The sequence below is a fragment of the Diceros bicornis genome, chromosome 24 (assembly GCF_020826845.1).
Source record: "Diceros bicornis minor isolate mBicDic1 chromosome 24, mDicBic1.mat.cur, whole genome shotgun sequence".
In the NCBI taxonomy this organism is placed as follows: Eukaryota; Metazoa; Chordata; class Mammalia; order Perissodactyla; family Rhinocerotidae; genus Diceros; species Diceros bicornis.
The window spans coordinates 34790513-34806053 of record NC_080763.1 but is presented as its reverse complement, the minus strand read 5'-3'; the positions used below and the strand labels follow the sequence as shown (position 1 = coordinate 34806053).

At 38.7% G+C, this 15541-nt stretch overlaps 1 protein-coding gene across 3 annotated transcripts in view; it reads right to left on the bottom strand.

Annotated features, from left to right (window-relative positions):
- SPATA7 (spermatogenesis associated 7) overlaps positions 1 to 15316 on the bottom strand; it is a 43025-nt gene extending 27709 nt beyond the window's left edge. Inside the window, exons 1-4 of one of the 3 annotated variants that reach the window (XM_058567514.1) lie at positions 15153 to 15316; positions 7073 to 7147; positions 4745 to 4840; positions 1730 to 1777 (exon numbers count right to left, since the gene is read on the bottom strand). In XM_058567514.1, coding sequence (XP_058423497.1) covers positions 1730 to 1777; positions 4745 to 4840; positions 7073 to 7147; positions 15153 to 15171 — 238 coding nt within the window. In that variant the 5' untranslated portion in view covers positions 15172 to 15316. The remainder of the gene's footprint in view (positions 1 to 1729; positions 1778 to 4744; positions 4841 to 7072; positions 7148 to 15152) is intronic. The other 2 variants (XM_058567516.1, XM_058567515.1) reach the window with 2 other exon arrangements.
- Between the last annotated feature and the right edge of the window lie 225 nt (positions 15317 to 15541).

Here is a 15541-nt window from a genome sequence, read left to right as displayed (position 1 = left end):
ATCACAGAATTCTATAATTTTTATTTATTTATTTATTTTTTCCCCCAAAGCCCCAGTAGATAGTTGTATGTCATAGTTGCACATCCTTCCAGTGGCTGTACTTGGGATGTGGCCTCAGCATGGCCAGAGAAGTGGCGCGTCGGTGCGGGCCCAGGATCCGAACCCAGGCCGCCAGCAGTGGAGCTCGCACACCCAATCACCAAGCCACGGGGCCAGCCCAGAATCACAGAATTCTGGAACTTAAACTTTTGCAAGCCTTTAGTACTACCCAAATTTTTGTATGTAGGAAAAATAAAATTCAGAAGTTAAATAATTTATCCAAAGTCACACAGCAATTTAGTGGCAAAGCCTAGGCTCAATTATAAGTTTCTAAATCTAGAAATACAATACAAGCTTCTTTTATTTGTGGATAATTTTTAAGTTAGAAAATGCTTCCTCAAAAGGCAATATGTCAACACCCATTAGGATGGCTACTATCAAAAAACCCAGAAAATAACAATTGTTAGGGAGGATGTGGAGAAATGGGAATGTTTGCACACTGTTGATGGGAAGATAAAACAATGCAGCTGCTGTAGAAAACAGTGGGGTGGTTTCTTAAAAAACTAAAACTAGGGGCCAGCCCGGTGGTGTAGCAGTTAAGTGCACATGCTCAGCTTCGGCGGCCTGGGGTTTGTGGGTTTCGATCCCGGGTGCGCACTGACGCACCGCTTGTTAAGCCATGCTGTGGCAGCGTCCCATGTGAAGTATAGGAAGATGGGCACAGATTGTTAGCCCAGGGCCAATCTTCCTCAGAAAAAAAAAGGAGGATTAGCACCGGATGTTAGCTCTGGGCTCATCTTCCTCACACACAAGAAAAACAAAAAACAAAAAACTAAAGCTAGAATTACCATATAATCCAGCAATTCTACTTCCGGGTATATACCCAAAATAATTGACAGCAGGGTCTCAAAGAGATATCTGTACATTCATGTCCATAGAAGGATTATTTGCAATACCTTTACCCAAGTGTCCACTGACTTATGAATGTATAAACAAAATATGGTATATACATACAATGGAATATTATTTAGCCTTAAAAAGGAAGGAGGGGGCCCAGCCCGGTGGCGCAGGTGGTTGGGTGTGCGCGCTCCGCTGTGGTGTCCAGGGGTTCGCCGGTTTGGATCCCGGGCACACACCGACACACCGCTTGTCAGGCAACGCTGTGGCGGCATCCCATATAAAGTGGAGGAAGATGCGCATGGATGTTAGCCCAGGGCCAGTCTTCCTCAGCAAAAAGAGGAGGATGGGCAGATGTTAGCTCAGGGCCGATCTTCCTCACAAAAAAAAAAAAAAAGGAAGGAGAGTCTGACATATGTTACAACATGAATGAATCTTGAGGACATTAAGCTAAGTGAAATAAGCCAGTCACATAAGGAAAAACACTGTATGATCCCACTGACATAAGGCACCTGGAATAGTCAAATTCATACAGACAGAAAATAGAATGGTGATTGTCAGAAAGCAGAATGGTGGTTGCAATGGGGAAATGGGGAGTTGTTTAATGGGTATGGAGTTTCAGTTTTGCAAGATGAAAAGAGTTCTAGAAATGGATAGTGGTGATAGTTGTACCACAATATGAATGTACTTAACGCTACTGAACTGCAGACTTAAAAATGGTTAAGAGTAAATTTTATGATATGTGTAGTTTATTATAATTTTTTTAAAAAGGGCAATGTCAAAAATTACTTACATTTGATGCTGGTACTCATGCTTACTGGAACTGAGCAGTCCACCACAGCTGAGAGAGAAAAATCAGTGGTTTAATAATATTCATAATATTTATAAATGACAACAAATATCAAATGTGGAAATCAAAAAAAGTTCTAGAACTTGCGGTTCTTTGTTTTGATTTTTATGGTACTTCTAGAGATGAAAAATTTAATATCCTTGATTAAAAATACACTAGCTGGGATTAACAGCTCATTAGATATGGCAGAAGGAAATATTAGTGAACTTGAAAGCAAAGCAATATAAGCTATTCAAAAACAAAACAGACTAAAGAAAGATTGGAAAATAAACACACGGAGTATCACTGGCCTAATCTACCTGTATCATGCACTTAACATACTTATAATTGGAGTCCCAAAATCAGCTTGAAAAAATAGAGCAAACTTGGAAGACTTACATGATCTGATTTCGAGACTTACTGTAAAGCTATAGTAATTAAGATAGTGTGATATTGTAATAAAGACAGACAAAAGAACCAAAGAGTAAGTCCAGAAATAGACCCATGCATGTAGTCAATTGTCTTTCAAAAAGTGCCAAGGCAATTCAATAGAGAAAGGACAATCTCTTCAATAAATGATACTGGGAATATTTGGATATCCATAGGAAAAAAATTGATCCTTATATCATATCATATATGAAAACTAACTCAAAATGGATCACAAGCTTAAATGTAGGAGCTAAAACTTATACTTCTAGAAGAAAACACATAAGAAAATCTTAGTGACCTAAGATTAGGCAAAGATTTCTTAAACTGGATATGAAAAGCATAAACTATTAAAAAACTGAAAAGCTGAATTTGGTTTCACATGTCACAAAATATTACTTTTCTTTAGATTTTTCAATCATTTAAAATATAAACTTCATAAAATACGAACTAAAATTTAAAAACGTTAGCTCTTCAAATGAGAAAATAAGTTTCTAAAATTAGTGAAATACTGGTGAAATTCAAATAAGACCTGTAGTAAACAGTATTGTAGCAATATTAGTTTCCTGGTTTGAATAACTGTACTACAGTTATGTAAGATTATAACATTAGGGAAAGATGGATGAAGAGTTTCTGTGACACTCTATTATTTTTGCAACTTTTCTATAAGTCTAAAATTATTTTATAATAAAAATTTTAAAAAGAAAATGAAAAGACAAGTCACAGACCAGGAGAAAATATTTGCAAAACATGTATCTGACACAGGACCTGTATTTAATACATAAAGAACTCTCACAACTTAATAAGAAGGCAGCAAACAAGCCATTTAAAAAAGTGGGCAAAAGATCTGAACAGATGTTTCACCAAAGAAGATACACAGATGGCAAATAAGCACAAGAAAAGTTGGTGAACATCATTAGGCATCAGGACAATATAAACTAAACCCCTGATGAAACACTACTACATATTCACTAAAATGGCTAAAAAAGGCTTTGCCAATAGGAAGTGTTGGTGAGGATGTGGAAGTGATGGAAACGCAAAAGTGTATGTTAAACATACACTTACCATATACCTCACAATTCTACTCCTAGTAAATAAATTTATCTAAGTGAAATGGAAATATATGTTCAAAGATTGTATATGGATATTTATAGTAGCTTTATTCCTAACAGTCGAAAGTGAGTCAACACAATCCAAATGTCCACCAACTAGTAAATTGATAAACAAATTGTGATATATTCATAAACAGAATACTACTTGGCAATAAAAAGAAATACTGAGGGGCTGGCCTGGTGGCACAGCGGTTAAGTTCGCACGCTATGCTTCGGCGGCCCGGGGTTCACAGGTGCAAATCCTGGGTGCGGACCTATACACTGCTTATCAAGCCTTTCTGTGGCAGCATCCCACACATAAAGTTGAAGAAGATGGGCATGGATGTTAGCCCAGGGCCAATCTTCCTCAGCAAAAAGAGGAGGATTGGCAACAGATGTTAGCTCAGGGCTAATCTGCCTCATCAAAAAAAAAAAAAAAAAAAAAGAAATACTGATACACACAACAACATGGGTTAGTCTCAAAAGCATTAGCTAATTGAAAAAAGCCACACCCAAAATGACAAATATTATAAGACTCAATGTATATGAAATTCTCTCTAGGCAAAACTATAGTGACAACAGATCAGTGGTTACCAGGATTGGGGGGAAGAGATTGATTGCAAAGGACTAGGGAGAACTTTTTGGGGGGATGTAACGTTCTATATCAGGGGTCAGCAAAGTTTTTGTGTAAAGGGCCAGAGAGTAAATGCTTCAGGCTTTGCAGGGCGATATGGCCTCTGTCACAACTAGTTAACTCTGCCTCTTAGTGCAAAAGCCATCACAGACAATATGTAAAAGAACGAATGCAATTGTGTTTATTTGTGAACAATGAAATTTGAATTTCATGTCACTTTCACAAGTTACAAAATATTGTCCTTTGGATTTTTCCCAAGCATTTAAAAGTATAAATACCATTCTTAGTTTATGAGCTGTACAAAAATAGGTGGCAAGAGGATTTGGCTCGCAAGCTGAAGTTAACTGATCCCTGTTTTATAGCATGATTGTGATGGTGGTTACACAAACACATATATTTTTCAAAATATTTAACTGCATACTTAAAATTAGCACTTTTTTTGTATAAGTTATATCTCAATAAAGCTGACAAAAAATTATAGCTAGTATCTTCTTTCTGCAACTTCTTTAGTAGATTTGAAAACAAAAAAGCAGATTATAAACTTTTATTATATTAAAATCTATATCTAACCACAAAATAACATTAGGGATAACACAGGTAAAATAAAATAACATAGATATTACAGAGATTTCAAATACAGTTAACAAAAATGGCATTCTGAATTTGCTATGTGTATAAAGTTAGATCACTAGCTGATATTTCACTCACTACACCAACACAAATCCATTTATATATAAAGTATTCATTTCTGCTACAGATTTCCTCTAATTAGAAGTGAGGTTGAGGGTTTAAATTGGGTACAGAAAGTTCACATTTGCACATTTTTACCTTTGGCTGAAAGGATTTTATTATAGTGAACAGCCATGTGATTCTTGATAAGGTGGAGAGTACTTAGTCTGAGAGAGGAGGAGTCAGTGCAAAAAGCTAAAAATTAAAACATATTTAATCACTATATATTTAAAATTAGTATAAAAATCATCACAAGATAAACAAGTCACTGATTATCAAGCTATTTTTATAAAATGTTATGAAATTCAACCAGAGATATACTGACATTATAACTTGGTCATGCTGAACATGTCCTAGCCTTAATCTCGCACTGATAACTGATAAGCCACTGACCACTTGGGGTCAAACCTTTCTAAGAATAAGTTTTACAAGCCTGAGAGTTTGGGAAAGAAACTCTAGAAGATAATTTATCATTACATGACAAAATTATTTCTTATCAACAGCTCTCAGTCTTGTAACTAAAAATGTTTAGCCACGTGCCTGATTATAAAATAATGTTACCATTGTTAATACTTGAATACATGGAATCTGGGAAATCAAACAAATCCCAAACTCCAAAACTCTAAGCAAAGATTCTATTCTGAGAGACAAACTTCTAACTTTACACCTGAAAACAAGATCTACAAATCAGTTCACCACATTCTTTTTGAATTATCAGGACTATCTTAACACAAGTACAATCACGTAGAAATTCCACAACATTAAGCCTGACCTCAACTAAACTTGTTAAAAGAAATCTTAGAAATAATTAATCACTTATATACAAGGATAAATGTATAAAATGTAAATGTAAACATAACTTTTTTGAACATTAAAAACAGTTTTTGAAAAGTAATACACGCACATGGTAAAAAAAAGTAATCAACAGCTAAAACAGCATATAGAGATTGAAAAGTAAGTGAATTTCCTGTCCTGACCCCTAGTCTCCCCTCCTAGAAGTATATTCTGCTACCTTTTTTTTTATAAATCCTTCCAGGGAAATTCTATGCATAATATAAGCATATACAATAATGATAAGCGTGATACTGCTACCAGTACTACTACAAACATTTATTGAATAGGCACCATGCATGCGCTGTTCTAAGCTCTTTACATGTAAACACTCATTTAATCATTATTATCACCATTTAATAGAGGTGGAAACGGAGGCACAGAGATGTAAGTAAGGTCTTCAAGGTCACACAGCTGATAAAGGATGCAGTTTAGATGTGAACCAAGGTAGCCTCATACTTACAACCACCATACATACCTATACCAGCTCTGCACCTATATTCTTCAAAAAAAAAATGTTAGCAAACTACGTATTGTTCTTCATCCTGCTTTTCTATGTATGTATATTTTAAATCTAGTTTTAAATTTTTAGTTAAAAATTATTCTTCAGGGGCCAGCCCAGTTACGCAAGCGGTTAAGTGCGCATGCTCCACTGTGGCGGCCTGGGGTTCGCCGGTTCAGATCCCAGGCGTGCACTGATGCACTGCTTGGCAAGCCATGCTGTGGCGGCATCCCATATAAAGTAGAGGAAGATGGGCACGGATGTTAGCCCAGGGCCAGTCTTACTCAGCAAAAAGAGAGGAGGACTGGCAGATGTTAGCTCAGGTCTGATCTTCCTCACCAAAAAAAAAAAAAAAAAAAAAAAAAATTATTCTTCAAAGTTTAGGATTCTGGCTCTGTGTATATATACTTTATTACAAAGAAATAAGTGAGGTAACTGAAAATGTGATCCTTCCTTCACATTTGAAGGAACCAGTATCAAAGATTTTTCATGTAAATAAGGAAAAAAAGACTTTCAATTATTTTGCCTAAAAACCTAGACTTAAAATTTTTAAGCTATAATTATAAAAATACATTTTAAATTCACATTAAAATTTTGCTTTAACGGCTTTAAAATGTGAAAACATCACAGAAAATACAGATTCCCCTTTCCTGGGATCTAGGAATCCAGTTGGATAAAGAGACCTGTGTTCACTCCTGATACCAAATGCACTTTTCAAGTGCTCTTTTTCTCTGCACAGCTTTTCTTCTCCCGTGCTTGTGTTTGTAACGACATGCTCATCACCACTGTAACAAGGAAGGCATGCCTTAAGCCCGGTAGTCTGCCAGCAGAGAGGAGAGCTGTGCTGGAGCCGCAGCAGGAAGCAGGAGGCGGCCGCGTCCACGTCCAGGGCACGGTAACCGCCTGAAATGATGGACTCCTCAATTCTCTGATCTCAAGAATTCCTATAATACTCAATTATAACTAATAATATGAAGTTCAAATATTGATTAAATGAAGTAATGGTTTCCACCATGTTATATAATTTATAAATAAAGAAAACAGACACAATCTTTTAACAAACAATCATTTACCATTTTAAGTACCTCACTTACCATTACTTTTGGTGCTCAGGTGTCCTTTAAATAGGCCTGGTGGACTATATCTGAGAAGGACAGAGGATGCTCTGACTTTTAACAGAAAAATATGAATTAGGATAAACGAAACACAACTTTCACAAAGACAACAATATTGAACACTTAAAAAATAATAAATTTATCTTTGATTTAACCACCAGAGTCATTTAGAATTTTACTCAATCATATTACTAACTGGCAATAATATATCAGACAAAAATTCTGCAGCCATAGATAAAATGTTTTCTTTTTTAAGAAAATAAGTTATTTTCAAAACAGCTGTACCTTGAGACTTTAGTTTCACTGGGCAAAATGATAAATACATCAATTCTGTTATTTGATATATACTGATTTCATTCTGTACAACATTGACCTACTGGAGTTTTAAATGATTTTGAGATAGAAGTGAGATTTTGAGTTAATATATATGTATTAACTATTTCAGTTAATCATAGACTAGTCTGTCTTAAAAATAATTTTAGGAAAGTAATCGTCTCATGAAGTAATTGAGTAAAATAGAAATTATATGTTACAATGTATAAATAAATAAATAAAATAAATACACACACACACACACACACACACACACACACACGTCAGAATCAGAACTTAATGCTTAAAAGATGTCTTAAAAGTTCATCCAGTCCCACTCACTTACCTTCTTGTTTGGCTCCTATCTAAACAGCCTATATTTAAAAGCACTTCTAATAATGGAAAACTCACTATCTTCCCTAAAGGCAGTGTCTCATCTTCCAGACCAGATGGACTGTCAGAAAAGTAGATATATGCACAAAATAATTTCTCTCTCCAAGAAGTGATTGCACTTTAAGGGGTAACTTCCACGATAGGAAGGCTGAGTTATAGAGCTTAATGGAATTTAACATGCAAAATATAAATAGTATATCCCCAATTTACTCATTAGATAACAGAATATTCAGGGGGACTGTGATTAAATTTGGGGAATAATTCTTACAGCCTTTGACAAACAATCATTGGGGCTGTTGGGACTGTGTGGAGACTGGTGAGAACTTGTTCACTTTTAAAAAAAAGCTTTATTGGGATATAATTCACATACTATACAATTCATCCATTTAAAGTATACAATTCAGTGGTTTTTAGTATATTCAGAGTTGTGTAAATTAATTTAAGAACACTTTCATCAGAGAAAAGGAAATACACATTTTTATTGTCTTTTATAATTACTTTTACTATGCTGTTTTTTTGTGTGGGTGTGAGGAAGATTGGCCCTGAGCTAACATCTGTTGCCAATCCTCCTCTTTTTGCTGAGGAAGATTGGCTCTGAGCTAATATCCATGCCCATCTTCCTCAATTTTGCACATGGTACACCACCACAGCATGGCTTGATGAGCGGTGCGTCGGTCCACGTCCAGGATTCGAACCTGCAAACCCTGGGCCACTGAAGCAGAGCGCACGAACTTGACTATTGCACCACTGGGCTGGCCCGTTGGTCTTTTTTAAAGTTCCTTTTTTTTCCCCTCCCCACAGCCCCAGCACACGGTTGCATATCCTAGTTGTAAGTCATTCTAATTCTTCTACGTAAGCCACTGCCACAGCACGGCAACTAACAGATGAGTGGTGTGGTTCCTTGACTGGGAAGCAAACCTGGGCTGCTGAAGTGGTGAGTGCCCAACTTTAACCATTAGGCCATCAGGGCTGGCTCCTGTTTGTTTTTTCATGTAGATTCAAATTTCCCTTCCTTTCGCATTTTTTTTCTTTTTTTTTGGTGAGGAAGATTGGCCCTGAGCTAACACCTATTGCCAATCTTCCTCTTTTTGCTTGAGGAGGATTCACCCTGAGCTAACATCTGTGCCCATCTTCCTCTATTTTGTATGTGGGACACTGCCACAGCATGGCTTGATGAATGGTGTAGGTTTGTGCCGGAGATCTGAACCTGTGAACCCCGAGCCGCTGAAATGGAGTACGCCAAACTTAACCACTGCGCCACGGGGCTGGCTCCCTTTTGCATTTTTTCTAAGGTAAGTCTGCTGGAAATGAATTGTCTCAGTTTTTGTTTATCTGGGAATGTCTTTCCTTTGCCTTCATTTTTGAAAGAGTTTTTCTGGAAACAAAATTCTTGTTTGACAGTTTTTTTTCTTTTAGTACTTTGAAAATGTTGTCCCACTGTCTTCTGGCCTCCATTGTTTCTGATCAGAAGTCAGTAAACCTCACTGAATTTCCCTTTTACATGATGAGTCGTTTTCTCTTTTGGTTTTCAACATTTTCTTTTTGTTTTTTGGCTTTTTACTAAGATGTGTCTGTGTGTGGATCTCTATATTTGTTAAACTTGCAGTTCACTGTGCTTCTTTGATGTGATTAGTGTTATTCAGCATATTTGGGAAGTTTTTAGCCATTATTTGAAATTTTTTTCTGCTCTATTGTCTCTTCTTTCCTTTTGGAACTCCCATTATACATATGTTGGTGTGCTTAATGGTATCTCACATTGGTATCTGAGTCTCTGTTCACTTTTCTTCATTGTTTTTCAGATTATGTAATGTCTATCAATCTTTTTTGAAATTTGCTGATTCTTTCTTCTGCCAATTCCAATCTACTGGTTGAGAATTTTTCATTTTATTTTACTTTTCCATTCCAGAATTTCCATTTTTTTTTCATAATTTCTCTTTAAAAATATCCTCTATTTGAGGAGACATCATCATCATAGCTTCTTTTACTTAAGCATGGTTTCTGTTCTTTGAACATATTTATGATGGCTGCTTTCAAGTCTTTGTTAAATCTGTTAACATTGTCAGAATTGAAGGGAGAAATAGATAATTCAGTTCACTGGGCCCTCTCACAGGCAGTTTCTGGTGCCTGCTTTGTTTCCTGCGTATGAGTCACACTTTCCTGTTTCTTTGCATGACTCATGATTTTTTTTCATTGAAAAGTGGACTTTTTAGGTAATATATTGCGACAACTCTGGACAATTATTCCTTTGCCGCCTCTCCTGGGCATATTTTCACTGCTGGTTGCTTGTTTATTTTATTTAGTGATTTGGTTAAACAATTTAATGATATCTACTTCCCTTATAGTGTGAAGACCCCGACGTCACTCCTCAGAGAGCGCAGCTTTGGGCACGTGCACAGTCACCCTGGGAGGACTGGTTTTAGCCAGGCTTGTCTCTTTCCTTGATCTCTCTGTTGAGCTGTCTGCTTCACTTGGTATCACACCACTACTATGGCTCCACTAATTGCTGGCTGATTGCTCTATTGTTTTCTACAATGCCCTGGGGCCTATGTTGCTTCACAGTCTGTCCAATTAAATTCAGGCAGGGGTAATTTTTGAGGCCAAATTTGGAGGTTTGTTACGACCCCAGGAGGTCATTATTATTAGCTGTCTCTTTCTCTGGCTCTCTCTGATAAACTAGCTGGCCTATAGTTTGGCTTGTTGCTCTGAGAGTCATTAGTCTCTTCTTACTGGCTTACCACCAAAATCTCCATTTTTTTCAAGAGCAGCCCTAGGCTTGAACTTCCCTACACTTGTTTCAAATACTCAGTGCCTTTGGGGAGAGGCTGGAATTCTTTCCTCTTATGTACTGCTTCTTCACATGGGTAAAATCTCCCAGCACTGCTCTGGGCCATGGGTGAAGGTTGTAGCCTCTGGTTTTCTCAGCTTGCCTCTTCCCGTGTGAAACCTCTACCCTACTAGTGTGCTGCGGAGAGGGCAAGCTGGACCTTAGTATTCTAACAGTGCCATGCCTCGGGTAGAGCCTCTGCTGTATAAGGCTGTATGGAAGAAGAGAGCCTCTGACCTCTGAGCCACACTTATCAGGAGTTCAGCCTCTACAAATTTGAGTTGGAGGGGATGAGAAACAATGCTGGCCTGTCCCTCCTGGTCAGCTATGATATCCTTTGGGAGCTGAAGAGGAGGGAGAATCCCATCTTCTCCATCACATCTGCCCAGAGTGTAGCTTCCATCAAACTGAAGTGGGGTGGCAACGAGAGAAGGAGCGGATTCTGGCTCAAGTGCCACAGACTCTTGCTGTTATTACCAAGCTTCAGTAGATTTTATCAGATAAATATTTCATCACGCACTGAATGCCTTTATGACAATTTCCAGAGACTTTAAATGCTTATGTGTGTTTAAAAAAATTTTTCATCAGTTATGCCTCTTTCACTGAGGAGTGGGTGTCTTGAGCTCCTTGTGCTGTTACTCCAAAAGTGAGGTTATTTACTTTTAAGCATAATAGCTGTATCTTGTTAGGTAGAAATATGGAGTTGTTTTACTGTTGTAAGCAAGTTCAAATGTGTGTAGCAGGGTGCAGATAGAAGCTGAGTAGCCAAAGTGGTAGACTGTGCCAGTTATCAAATTATCACCTCTCAGCTCCAAATTCACCCTTCAATACACCCTCTGAAATAATAAAAATTCCGTTAAATAGTTCTCCTTTATCAGTAGAGGGCCCTGGAAGAACACTATAGGAGGAAGGAGCTCTCCTACTGTTTCTTGCTACTGAATGGTGGGTCAGCATTGTGGGTTTAAGGAGATATGGTGGTACTCTACCTCCAACCATGAACCCAGAATGCACACTCCCTCAGTGAGTGACCAGAGAAAATCAAAGAAACAGTGCAGGTAGAAGGCCTGCAGCATGTGGTGCCTGCGTTAAGAGGTGATCACAAGGCCAGGTAAGGCCCTCCTCCTCTCCAGAGGTTTGTTTCCCACGATCCCATGACCTTATGACAGGGTTACTATGTGCTACAGGCCTCCTATCACCCCAGGGCCCCCATTCTCTCTGAAAATGTGTGCTCCTGGCCACTGGCTATAGCTTGTTTGTGCCCTGCCTGCACTCCAGAGAGCTGATTCTTATTTGTCCAGTGACTGCAGCCCACCTTTGGCTTGGGCATCAATGAACTTCCCTGCCATCTAGTGGGATGCAACTACACCTTCTCCAATGAGGTCTGAACTCCAGGCTTTGGGAGGAAGTCCCCCTTCCAAATTTGTCCTTCCTTGAGTACTCTCCCTTGGCTCTTGGGTACCATTTAGAGATTTCTTTTTTTCTCTTTTCTTTTTTTTAAGGATTTTTTTTTTTAATTTTTGTTATTGCGGTAATATTGGTTTATAACATTGTATAAATTTCAGGTGTACATCATTATACTTCTGTTTCTGCATAGATAACATCATGTTCACCAACCAAACACTAATTACAATCCATCACAACACAAGTGTGCCTAATCATCCCTTTCGCCCTCCTCCTTCCCCTGTTCCCTTCTGGTAACCACCAATCCAATCTCTGTCTCTTGTGTTTGTTTGTTGTTGTTTTTATCTTCTACTTATGAGTGAGATCATACAGACATGCTCCCTCTGACTTATTTCACTTAGCATAATACCCTCAGTGTCCATCCATGTTGTCACAAATTGCTGGATTTCATCATTTCTTATGACCGAGTAGTATTCCATTGTGTATATATACCACATCTTCCATATAGAGATTTCTTATATCTTATATTCTTTTATGATAGTTTAATAATTCTTTAAACTTTCCTTGTTTAAATCACTATATGGTTTCTATCTCCTGATTGGACCCAGACTGATATGAAGGGACATGGAAAATTAGCCTCAGACCAAACGCTAGGAAAAAGAACATCATCCTCTAACTGGATTAGGACTAAAAACCTGTCCATGAGATTGAAGGTCTTGCTAGTGTAATGAAATTCATCAGTATGTGCGAGCAGCCCAGTTCCCTACACAGTGTGATTTCACCAAGACAGCCAGAAGACTTTCGTGAGGAAAGGTGAAGGTTTTCTTGTGGCCAAGTTTCCCAGGAAAACCAGAATTTTGGAATCTGATGCAATTGATAAGTGTCTCTATTGGACCAATAGATTAAAAAATTTTTTTTCAAGCTACTTTCAGTTATCTGTACCAATAGGGTTGTCTTCTTTTCTCCCCAAAGGTCATTGATAATAGAGCAGATGGCAGTTTGTTATTCTCAATCTTTTCTTCCTCTTCTCCCTTGAGAAACTGGAAAAAAGACCTCATGTATAGATCTTCTAGTCCAAGTCCACCATTTTCCAAATGACTAAGGCCCAAGGAGGCAAAGTGATTTGCTGAAGATTACCCAGTTAATAGCAAACAAAGATTACAAGCAAGATTTACTGTTTTTCAGGCTGGTGGTCTTTCTATTACACCACCACACAGGAGGTTTGCCTTACAAAAGAAAGTCAAGAAATGTGATTACAGTAAGAAAATGACAAAAGAGAAGAGAAATAATTTTTTTTACTTTAGGTGTCTTAATATTTTGTGCTCTGAAATCATCAAAGGTAACATCTCAATGAAATCTAAGAAATTTAGAAACTGCAATATTTTCAATTAAAATTAAATATTTTAGCTCTGGCTAAAATTATTTATGGTTTCCTATTAATAATAATAATTATGGTATATGAGAACTGACTGCTCCAGATATTGGTTGACTATTACATTTGTTGTAAAAATTCAAAGTCAATAACAGTGTTTGATACATATATTATAGAATATCCTAAAAATGAAGTTAATTAAATTGGGTAAATTATAAAAATATAAACTTTTCACATTTTGACATGTACCTAATTTTAAAAATAATTCAATAAACAAATACTGAGAACATATTAATTCTATTATACTCTAAATTTTACATACATCCTTTTCCCATGCCCCCACATCTACCATGTGGCAGTAAATAAAAACAATGGTTCTAGGGTTTCACTTGCCTCACCTGGATTCAAAGCCTGTTCACTTACTGTGACTGTAGCAAGTAATTTACGATCTCTTATTCACTGTAAAATGAGGATAATACCTACCTAACAAGCTGTATTTGTGGATCAAATAATGCGATAACTTAGGAATCTCATTAGGGATGAGTTTCTAAGTTATTCCAACTTAGGAATGGTTTCTAAGTTATCTCATTATTTGATCCACAAAGACAGCTTGTAAGCAAGGGCTTAATGTTAGTTTATGTTTTAAACTTCCTTAAAACCAGACAAGCATGTTGGTTTGCTTTTTCCGGAACTTAGGTTGGTAAAGTGTCAGAATACAGTTTGCTAATCAATGAACAGTCATCTCCTACATTCAGAACAGCACTTATTTTGATCAACGATTACATAATAAAGGCACACTCATATTCAAAGGAAGGCTTATTGCAAAGAACCATCTAGCAGCTTGGTTTAAAGGTACTTAGAAAAGTAGATAAGAACACTGAATTGGGAGGCTCGGGTCTGGAGATTGCCTTACTTGGCTTGAGGAAAGAATGCTACTTGCTCAGAAAGTGTGACGACACAAATTATTTGGGTTGGGCCGATTCGAAGACATTTAAAATTATACGACCCCAACTGTTCCACCATGATGTCCACTTGACTCACAGTATTCAGTCAAGGGCACGTGTATATGATTATGGATTAGTCCTTTGCTACTAAAACTGTAGCTAGCAACACTGCATCACTTGGAAGCTTATTAGACATGCAAAATCTCAGCCCCACCAGACCTACTGAATCATAATCTGCATTTTGACATGATTCCTAGGGGATTCCTATTCACGTTAAAGTTAGAGAATCCTTGGGTTACACAACAGTTTTGGGGTTGGGGGTCGTTTGTTACAGAATGGAAGATTTCGTATTTACTGAGTACTTAAAATATGCCAGGAACTTTATATGTATTATCTACATTTAATCCTCAAGAACTCTAGGACATGGACGTTTTACCCCACTTCTTGAAATGAGGAAATTAAGGGTCGCCCCTGCACAGAGCAGCGGGGCTTGATTTGGGGCCCACGGAGGTTTGACTCCAAATACCAAATTGGTTCCTCTGCCTCGGAGCCATCAAGGTAATAAAAGCGGCATGATTCCAAGTTCAGGGTACCTGGCTTCCTGGAGTCATGGCGACAAATTCTGAGCAAGAAGCAGACCTGAGAACCCGGCAAGCAGGGTCTCGAGGCAACACTCAGATCAACACTGGCGACCAAGCAGGGGACCGGGAGCGCCCAGGGTGCAGCCTCGACCCCCAGGGTACCCGGACCCGCCACCCAAGGCCCGGAGCGCCGGCGGGCGCGAGGCGGTCGCCCGGGAGAGCTGCCCTTTACCTCTCCGGCTGCCATCCATGCTTAGCTCCTCTTGCAGCCGCCGTGGGGACACGCTGGGTCCCCTTCGGTCCTTCCCGGGCCAGGCCAGCCCCGGCAGCAGAGAGTTGGCAAGGAGGAGCCGGCGGGGGCGGGCAGCAGCTGGAGACCGTCGCCAGGCCGGTTGCTAAGGGCAGGCTTTAAGGCGACGGGATTGTGACGTCAAGGCGCAGGGACCTGCGCCCCCGAAGCCCCGCCCCCGGTGGTACCCGGAGAGAGGAGATCGCCGGTAGGACGCTGTGACCGCGCGCGGGAAGTTCCCCGAGCGCCAGTCTGTTGCTCTGGGATCCTGCCAGTCATCCACAGGGCGGCTTCCTGTCAGGAGCCAAGTCACCAGCACGTGGCAGGCCTTG